At 43.7% G+C, this 9,513-nt stretch overlaps 1 protein-coding gene across 1 annotated transcript; it reads right to left on the bottom strand.

Annotated features, from left to right (window-relative positions):
• Window positions 1–5,645: 5,645 nt before the first annotated feature.
• Window positions 5,646–9,510, bottom strand: b3gat3 (beta-1,3-glucuronyltransferase 3 (glucuronosyltransferase I)). The gene is made up of 8 exons (XM_019868639.1): window positions 9,360–9,510; window positions 8,130–8,229; window positions 7,855–8,026; window positions 7,600–7,783; window positions 7,316–7,477; window positions 7,096–7,182; window positions 6,186–6,389; window positions 5,646–6,119 (listed from the first exon to the last, which is right to left on the bottom strand). Exons 2-8 carry the CDS (start codon window positions 8,221–8,223, stop codon window positions 6,021–6,023), a joined length of 1,002 nt encoding a protein of 333 aa, XP_019724198.1. The 5' UTR covers window positions 8,224–8,229; window positions 9,360–9,510; the 3' UTR covers window positions 5,646–6,020.
• Between the last annotated feature and the right edge of the window lie 3 nt (window positions 9,511–9,513).

Here is a 9,513-nt window from a genome sequence, read left to right as displayed (position 1 = left end):
GAATCTTCAGACTGGGGCGGTAACAGGAAGTCATCACTAGCACACAAACACCTCAAACTAAAAAAAATCTGCAACTCACCTCCGCGAAATGGCCACCGCCCCCCGCCTGAAAAGTTAAAAAGGAAATGTTAGCTAGCTTCTTTTACACGTGGCTAGCATGCTACAGCAAAATTCTTTTTCAGACTGTTGGAAACCCCAACAAGGTGTCCCCTTGTTGCCATGGCAACACCAGTGGGTTCACCTTTGCAGGTCTGGCATCGACGCATGGCGTAAGACGCGTGCGGGTGTCATCATCAAAGAAATGCATGGAACACATATTGCCTTGTGCGTGATTTTACTGCTCACCTGGCAGATGGGGTCCAAATGCGGTTACATCTGGTTGAGGGGAGGAAAAAGTCATGTTTTAGGAAAAAACTTCCATTCGCTCCAACTATTCAAGCGTGGCTGGTGTCAGATTTGTGATTCTCATCAGTATTCAGACGAACGAGATTCCAGTGTTGTCTCATCATTTTCAGCTGCAGAGCGCCGGTGGGCCTTTTTTTTTTTTCACACCCACTCACCTCGAGCCTGTTGAAGCACAGAGACTTTAGTTTCTGTTCAATTTCTCTACAATTAAATATTGGGAAAAAAAAAAGGGCAGGTGCTCAGATGTTCGTGTCGTTTCACAGTAAGTCAAAGTGAGCTAAGTGTCATCATCATTGCACCCATGGAGACAAATTCAAGTGCTTACGTTTGACGATGTGCCATCGGCGTCGTGCCTCAGCCACCTTGTAGCTACCACAAAAAAAAAAAAAGGAAAAAAAGTCAAATTTCAAGTGTAAAAATTATTACATTGAGGATGTCATTTTGGTGTCCAAACGAATCAGAACCCAAGTTGACATCAATGGTTTCAGCCATATGCTTGTCATTTGAAATCATCATTTCAACCCAGAAGATTTACGGAATTTTGTTTATGCCCCCACCTTGTGATGAGTTAGCCAACAGCTGACCCAGCAAGTCCAGAGGGTTGTTTTCCCCATCTACAAACAGGAAAGAATATTAAAACCTAACATGAAACATTGAAGTAGCCAATGGGTGCTGCTCAGAATAACGCTTATAAGGGTTCTCTTCAAAGACTAGTTCAGTCAGAGAGAGTTCTAGAAATTCATCACAGCAGCCATGATCATTTTTTGGAAAAGAAACTAAAAATACCTAACGATCAGTAGACCATCCAGGAGGGAAAACAAGTATCAGAAGACCATCCTAAAGCGGAGAGAAAAAAATAGGTCACTCACATTAACGCCTGGTTGTAGTTGGTACATTCTTATTTTTACTGCTCCATGCAACTCAGATTTAGATACATTTTCATCGCTGTTGAGTCAGTGAGAGAGTTCAAAGTTCACATCCCTGCAGCATGACATAATGCAAATGCAAAATATAAGTTCAAAAGGGGACCATACCAGTGGGTTTTTGAACAAGCTCCATCTGAAAAGAAAAAAGGGCACATTAGTCAGTGAGCAACAATTCAGTGATGGGCCTTCCTTTTTCATTATGTTAGTTATATAATAATAGTCAATAAAAGGTTAAAAGGGCAATACCTGAGGTTAATAACGTAGCTTCGCGAACAGGCTGCATCTGCAAGACACACAAGAAGCACGAGGTGCTAGCTTTAGCATTAGCCATAGCCACGTGACTACACGTGGGTAGAAGACGCCGAATCCGCATTTCTTTCCAAAAAATGTCTCACTTCAGAATAGAAAAAGTACATTCACAGTCATTCAGAACAGGTCTGTGAAAAGTATCATCATCGAGAGACGATGGAAAGGAAGCCAAAGGGAGGTCAAAAAGTGAAACGCGGGGGGGGGGGGATAAAAGCTTTATAATTTAAATAACTAACGTTTCCATATTTAAATGGTGACGAGAATGCACACTTGTAGGTCGAAATTGTGACTAAAACGCAGGGCAAGAAATGTTCGCGATGAACCCGCACTATATCCACCGAAATCCAGCCAACACGAAGCCCACTTTGAGCAAATAAAGCCATCAACAACGTTTGAACAAATGTATATCGAAAGAAAACAATTCTAAACGGATTCAAAGATAATTCGGGGGTGGGGGGGATAAAAATATGATGAGAATTTCAGACATTACCTCAAGGTAGAGAAGGCAGGAAAGTGGACGAAAAAATGGCTTCCTCCATTTTATATACTCGTCCCATGACTCCGCCTATTCCTTGAACTTTTGCAGAGAAACGGCTTACCGTAGCGCTTTTTTCATTTTATTTTTTGCGAGAGCAACCACCCAAGTATATTTGACATATATTAGTACATACAAGTGTAACGATTATGTCATCATGTTAAGTGAATTAACAGGAGAGGATTCCTTTTTCTGTCTTGAAACTTGGATTTCTTTTGTGGCGTTTGGACGTACCCTGTTAGTCAAGCTACTGCCACCTACCGAATAGGAGGATACATCACAGCGGCATTCGAGGAATGAATGAAAACTCGTGTCATGTAAAAGTGCAGTGGTCATGCAATAATTAAAAAAAGAAGTATACACACATTTTAATCTCCTTCAAACGATAACCATCTTTATTCCAAGTCTTTTTGGAAGACTTCAGGGACAAACGGGATTTTCTTGTTTTCCTTTCTGGGTCATTGCAGAATTTGAGGACATTTTACGTCCCACCCATCAAATTTTAAATAATTTACATACAAATTACTAAAACATGCATTCCAGCAAAGTGCAGGTTTATTCTTCAACAGTTTTGAAGCCAAAATGCCCTCCAATTTTCGGATGACCCTAACGTAATATCATAACACTGTACCAAAATTGTGATCGTAAATAACATGACATGTTCATTGTAATTTTTCATTTTCTGGTTTGACGTCGGAAGTCACAATTTATTGTGCATTTTCAAGTGTTAAAACCAACTGAACACTGCATAAATATATCACAATACAAAAATTAATAAACCAGATTTAAATCCACACATTGGCTTTCTTTCTTTTCTCCGTTTGGCCCCTCAAGGTGAAAGAACCTTCACCAAAACACCAAGAGGAAGACTGCATGACTAACAACAGAGTTTTTTTGTTTGACATTATTTATACTCAATATGCCACAAAATAATTGAATACTTTGGGCACATTTGTGCACATCTGCACTCAGCCAGCGGATGATTACCTTCAGCTTCGTGACTTTCCAAATAAAAGACAAAATGGGTCCACTGATCAGTCATTGCTTATTTGACAGTTACACATCGACACTTTTGTGTTTTCATCGTGTTAAACCTGAGAAAAGCTCCAAATAGTGAACCGGGCGTGATAAATGATGACCTGGAATAAATAAATAGAATCGTGGTGCAATGGCAAATGTTGCATCATCAAGGAGCCCCATTTGGGTGTTCATTATTGCTGAGCTTCTACTGAAACTCGGCCAGCACCACATTATGCTGATGCTTATTTTGGGACGAATGGACGGGCGTGAGGGTGACGCTGAAGATGTTGGCCACAAACGCTTCCCAACCTCGACGAAAAGCTCGGTCCACAGCCTAAGGAGGAAAAAGAGGAAGTCTTGACATTTGTTGTGGACAGGTGAAGGTTCTTCATGATTTGGCCGTCACGAAACATGACGTCAAGATAAGACTCGGCTGTACGTGGCCGATGGACCTCCACCCCGCTCCATATGGCAGCGCGTGGATTCAGAGTCCAGCCTTGTAAACTTTCCTCCACAAAATGGCTTACGTAACCTTTCAGGGCTTAACGTTTAACCGAGGGGGCATTCATGCAAGGATGGAATGTATTCATCACCTCCACCAAGGAGAGTGTTTATTTGTGGGGAACCTTCTGCTGACAAATTTGATAGACATGAACTTCTTATCAATCTGATGATTAAAAACATGACAATCAAATTGATTTTATTATTTATCAAATGAATTGAACAAACAAAAAAGGAACATTTCTTCCATGTTGTCATTTATTGACATTCATACTGACACTTTAAAATGGTGGCCTGATTAATTGCAAGTTCTTACATGTTCAAGTCTTGTCGGATGTTCGTGTCTCACCTTGCGATATGTTTTCATGGTATCCCGCTTCATCACTTTCATGACCTCCTCTTGCTCCCGCTTCATTCTCTTCTTGTCTTGGATCAGCACTTGGTCGTCAGCATCGTGCCGGGAAGCAAAGTGCGTGTGCGGGTTACCCTGGTCGGGAGCCCCCTGCGCTTCGGCTACGCGGGGGCTCGCCGAGCCCAGCGCTGACGCCTCCTGAGAAGCGACCTGCTTCTGCTTCCTCCTGGAGCTTCTTCTCTTCCACCTGCCGCTGGGGGCCGCCCGCAGGAGCGTCTTGCCGTCGTCCACGTCGCTTCCTCCGTCCGCCGCCAAAATGTCCTTCAGGGGTGCGCTTTCCAGCTCATCCAGGCGGTCGTAGAAGCCGCCGGATTTGTCCAGGAACTTGGGGGCTCGGATGGAAGCCCTCACAGAACTTTTCCTGGAGTCCTTGCCGATAGTCATCCTCCCAGCTGTGATCTCCGTGTGATTCTCTTGTGTTATGACTCGGGGGTTGGGGAGAAGGGGTGGGAAGTGGAAGGAGAGAGAGATCAATTAGTTACACAATCTCCAGCACTATCTCCACTTGTTACACATGCGGAGTTGGGATCGTTTCAAGGTAGGACAAAGATGAAACTCAAGCAGTCGAACAAATGACAGCACACTGCTCCAATGTCGACTATGAAGTCATGAACTTCCATGTAAAGCTGAAATTGAAGCTGTATGGTTCCAAGCTGACATACGATTAAAAAGGCACCTCCTCTTACTTCATGTTAGTGACAAATATTGGGCAACTCACTCAACCTGAAGAGAAATACAATCCCCCCCCCCCCCAAAAAAAAAAAAGATTCAGCACACAAGATGACAATGAGGGGATGTGGACGTCATGCGTGAGATACAAATAATCACATCTATATTAAGAGCAGAATGTCCAAATGAATACGAGTGTGTGGGTGGGTGAATGAATAACTCGGGAGCTCAGATTTGGTGACACGCCCCAAACACACACGACGACAAATGTCAGCTGAGTCGGTCTGTGTGTGTGTGTGTGTGTGTGTGTCAGCCACATGTTCACAGCTCAAGTACCCGGCACACAGACAAAACCCCACTGCAGGTTGCCATGACGACTCTCAAGCAGATGGAAGGTGAAGCTCAAAGAATCACGATGCATTCCGCATTTTAACAAAGCAAAAAATAAACGTGAATCACCTTTTACCATTTTACATTTACGGTAATAAGTGCACAGGTGTACCTGATAGTACTGTTGCCGTGGTAGTGTCGTCATCAGCTGAAACATTCATCTGTTCTCTGAACCGCTCATCCTCAGGAGGGTGGCGGGTGTGCCGGGGCCTTTCCCAGCTGTCTTCGGGCAGTAGGCGGGGTCCTCCCCGAAATAGTTGCCAGGCAATCGCCGGGCACGTACAGACGAACGGCCATTCACACTCACAATCACACCTGGGGACAATTCAGAGTGTTCCGTTCACCTACCATGAATGTTTTTGGAACGTGGGAGGAAAGCGGGAGTTCCCGGAGAAAACCCACGCAGTCATAAAATTAAGTAAACAATTGCTCAAGTGCATATAACAAAGATCTTGAAGAAAGAAAACGTGACACAAACAACATTTGACCTAGTTTATTTGTCACTGACACGGGAGACCATGTAGGGAGCAAATATTACAGCAATAAATAAATAACATTGTATACACACAGCCATCACTCATCTCCATCAGTTGTGATTCCCGCACTGTACTTGAACTAACGCTCAAGGGGAGTCTTCATGTTTATTACTGGAGCTTCATATGAGTTTGTATGGTTATTAGTGGATTCCACTGGATTTTAGTTTAGTGAAAAAAAAATGGTTTGACTTAAAAGGCATCTGTGTGGTGATCATGCAAAAAAAGAAAGACATGCATGACTTTTTAATTGGAGATCCACCATTGTGTGTGTGTGTGTGTGTGTGTGTGTATTGTGTGTACATGCGCGCGTGCGCTTGTCAGACCTCCACGGCCGCATCAGAGCCCAAACCCTGAGCCTGCAGAGCATCTTCACGCTTCATCTTGGGCTTCTCCGTGCGCGTGTGCCACACCAGCACCTGCGAAAGCATGAAAAGGTTGCGGCCTCGGTCACATTCGCGAGCTCATCCCAAAAAGGTTTTTACTTTGGTACAGTTGTCCGCTCTGGGCTCCAGTTGGTCCATGGTGACGAGGCCCTGCAGGAGACTGCTCTCCAGTAAGCCCATTGGTGCGTTGCCGTCAAAGCGAGCGTCCGGGTTGGACAGAAGCAGCTTGAGGGACACGGCAAAGCCGGCCATGTCCATCGGGAAGGGACGGCTCGGACGCCAGCCGACGTGAAAGCGCACCACCTGAAAAGGAATAGCGGCACGATGTCGAATCGTGCGTTCTTCGTCAGAGAAGACTTTGTATCAACCATCCCCGCCAAACAAAGAGCGACTGATTTGATTTGAATCATCATTATTATTATTTATCATTTTTACAACAGTGGTCAACAGCTAATTTTAATCAGAGATGGCGTTATGTGTCCCGAAATGTATTTTTGATACGGCTTTAAAAAAATGTCTTTACTTTTTTCCAGAGGACATCATGTTTTTTTCTTTTTTTTTTAAAGACATTTTCATTTTTCATTTTGAAGTTTGACCTATAAAAGCTTTCGCAATATGGATTTTACCATCCATATCAATTTATAGTTATGGCATTTCAGAAAAAAAAAATCCACCTGTTGCTGAGCCTTGACACTTCATTCATAAATACTGCTAAATATATGACTATGACAGGTTATATAATTCATATAATGAAAACCTGATTTGCGTGAGAAAAAAAGAGCAGATTTGGAATCAGCAAGGACAAAAAAAATCATCGAAAAAAGTTTACCTGCACGTCTGATGAAAGCTTTTAGAAAAAATGGCAACCGCCCACATTCAGCCTTACTAATGAGTGACATCAGGAGCTTTCAGTGCAGTCAGTTTTCTCCATGCTCTTTGCGACTGTTTTCATTTTGTATTTGTCTGTTATTTTTATACATACAATATTTTTCTTGAGGCAGAAACAAACCTTTCCTCCTTCCACGACAGGCTTCTCGTACTTCATGCCTCCGACAAGTCCCACAGGCCACACAGAGACTTGCTGGGTGCTCCTCATCTGAGACGACGACAACATCAACAACAGCAGCGGCCCAACAGTGTGAGGCAAGAACAAATGGCTTCGTCTCTTGGAAAAACGAAGCAAGTAGTCCAATTGAGGCAAATAACAGGGTCCGTGTCAGTGTTCATACCTCTTCAAAAACCTGCAGACTGTATGTGTTGTCGTCATCAGCAAAGTAGACAACCCCCTGCTGGCCACGTGCGTCTGTCTGAGCTTTTCTGTCCTCCCGCAGCCAGCGCAGGGCCTCGTTCCTCTGCTCCACACCGCGAGGCTTGAGCCAGCTGGGATCCCCCTGGGCGGGGAAGGAAAGGACGCAAATATTGGTTTTAGCACATGGCAAAAGCAGACGTGTGCGATCCCGTGTGCCTTTTACCCAAACATGAACTCATATTGTATTTCGGAAAATTTTTCCACCTCCTGCAGCTTGCGCTCCTTGGCCGTGGCCACGTGGAGGTGCGTGTAGGACAACCCGGATTTGGCCAAGAGTTGTCCCACCAGCGGCGTCTTGTGCTGGGAGTCCTCCACGACGATCCAGTGGAGCTGAGGCACGTGGAGGAAGGTCTGTGATAAGCGTGTCAGCTCAGCCTTTTGAACCAGCCTTGGAACAAATCACAAGAACACCGTCTGTTGGTCGACTCGAACCAACGGAAGGGAGCGAGGTGAGGTTACCTGGCGTATGTCGGCGTGATGACAAATATGGTGGGTAGCGAGGACTCTTTTCGGGGCTGCTTGGTGGCCTCCAACCTCCTCGTTTGCTCCTGAAGACGGTGCAGCTCCCCCCGCAGTCGAGATATGGTTCGCTCCTTGGGCATATCGTGCTCCGTGCAATCACACCGTTGCCCTGGGGAGAAAACAAGACATTAATAGATGATTCGTGTTCATGATCAAATCAATTTAGTATGTGTTCCGTAACAAATAGACCAGCAGATTTAAAGTCTGCTCACCAAGTTGCATCAGTGCATAGATAAGGCCAAGCAAAGAGACCAGGAAGTAGAGCACAAACACCGTTTTCAGCTTCAGCCTCATCCTGGTGGCCATCGTACCCTGAAAGACACAATAAGGTGTATCATACCGTAATAAAAATAATTATGTAACCGGTGGTGTCCAACTGCGTTGTGTTTAAGAATATTGATGACACACAGCAGGATTTCTTGTGTTGGTTGCGTTTAATGGTCTTAAACACAAAGTCTGACGAAAATAGCAGAAAGCAATGTCTTCCTCGTCAATTATATTGTTACAGCGCCCCCTACACAAATGATATGGGACAGCAATGTATTAAAATACTTAAAACTTGTAAATGAAATCAAATGTTTCTCCAGCTCTAAAAATGCTTACCTCCCCATGAGAAAAAGAGGAGAGTCAAAGGCATGAGTTTAACTGAAAACAGCCAGTGTCAATTATTAAAATAGGGCAACACATAAAAAAAAATTGTGTTCCACCCACTGATAATGGAAGACACAGTAAAAGAACACGTCACGTATTTATGATTTCACAGACTTTATCCAATTATAATGCAGTACAGTAAGTATTTCCAAGTTTTTTTTTTTACTGGCCCTGTAACATTCATCCTGGTGGTCATCGTACCCTCAACGACACAACATGTAGTATAATAATAATAATACAATATAAGAGGTACCGGTCACTTATGTACTTGGAGCTGGTTATCGTGACGTCAGAGAAAGACACGCCTTTGCCCGGCACACAATTGTTGTGGCATTTTGGCTTGTCCCAATTCACAGTAATTATGCTTTTAAAGGGCATTTTATTTCTCGACGTTCCCCTTTCTGTTTCGAAACAGCACAGTTCCATTTTACTTTATTTTTAAACACATTTTTTTCTCAAACATTGTGTTTTTTATGGGGGCGGGGGGATTGGCGGCTGGAATGGATTACAGTACTTTAATATTAAGTAAATGGTTTGCTTTTCTCGTTTGCACCATTGCAGATTAAAACGGGTGTAAACATGAACAACTACTCCAATTAATCTGGATGAACTTCTGGAAGAGAGCAAACAGAATCCCTGTAAAAAAAAGCAAATGAAATGCATACTGTGAAAGAAACAAATGAGACGTCATGGCAGCGAACTGCATCCTCGCTAACGCTAGCTAGTTTGCAGAAAGTGGCATGGTAGAACGTTTGCACACAAAATAAAATCACACATACGCATGCACCTACCTAAAGACAATCCTGGCGGATGCTTTTTACAATTTATTGAGCACCTCACGTCATTTTTGTCGAAAGACCCTTCGTAAGAGGATCCATTCATTCAGTGTTGACTTTTCCAACCACTTCCGGGTTGGGTGCCACACGTTAACAAGTCCCAAGGAAA

The sequence above is a fragment of the Hippocampus comes genome, unplaced genomic scaffold, assembly GCF_001891065.2.
Source record: "Hippocampus comes isolate QL1 unplaced genomic scaffold, H_comes_QL1_v1.1 scaffold382, whole genome shotgun sequence".
Taxonomy (NCBI): Eukaryota; Metazoa; Chordata; class Actinopteri; order Syngnathiformes; family Syngnathidae; genus Hippocampus; species Hippocampus comes.
Note: the sequence above shows the minus strand (reverse complement) of the source record. Positions and strands in the feature narration are given on the sequence as shown.

What these genes read in the sequence shown, in the direction of transcription:
- b3gat3 (XM_019868639.1), bottom strand. Translation starts at nt 8,223, where the DNA reads ATGGCCACCAGGATGAGGCTGAAGCTGAAAACGGTGTTTGTGCTCTAC. An exon ending in ATCACGCCGACATACGCCAG is followed by an intron (nt 7,784 to 7,854) that starts GTAACCTCACCT and finishes ATTTGTTCCAAG; the next exon opens with GCTGGTTCAAAAGGCTGAGC. An exon ending in AGGAGCGCAAGCTGCAGGAG is followed by an intron (nt 7,478 to 7,599) that starts GTGGAAAAATTT and finishes TTCCCCGCCCAG; the next exon opens with GGGGATCCCAGCTGGCTCAA.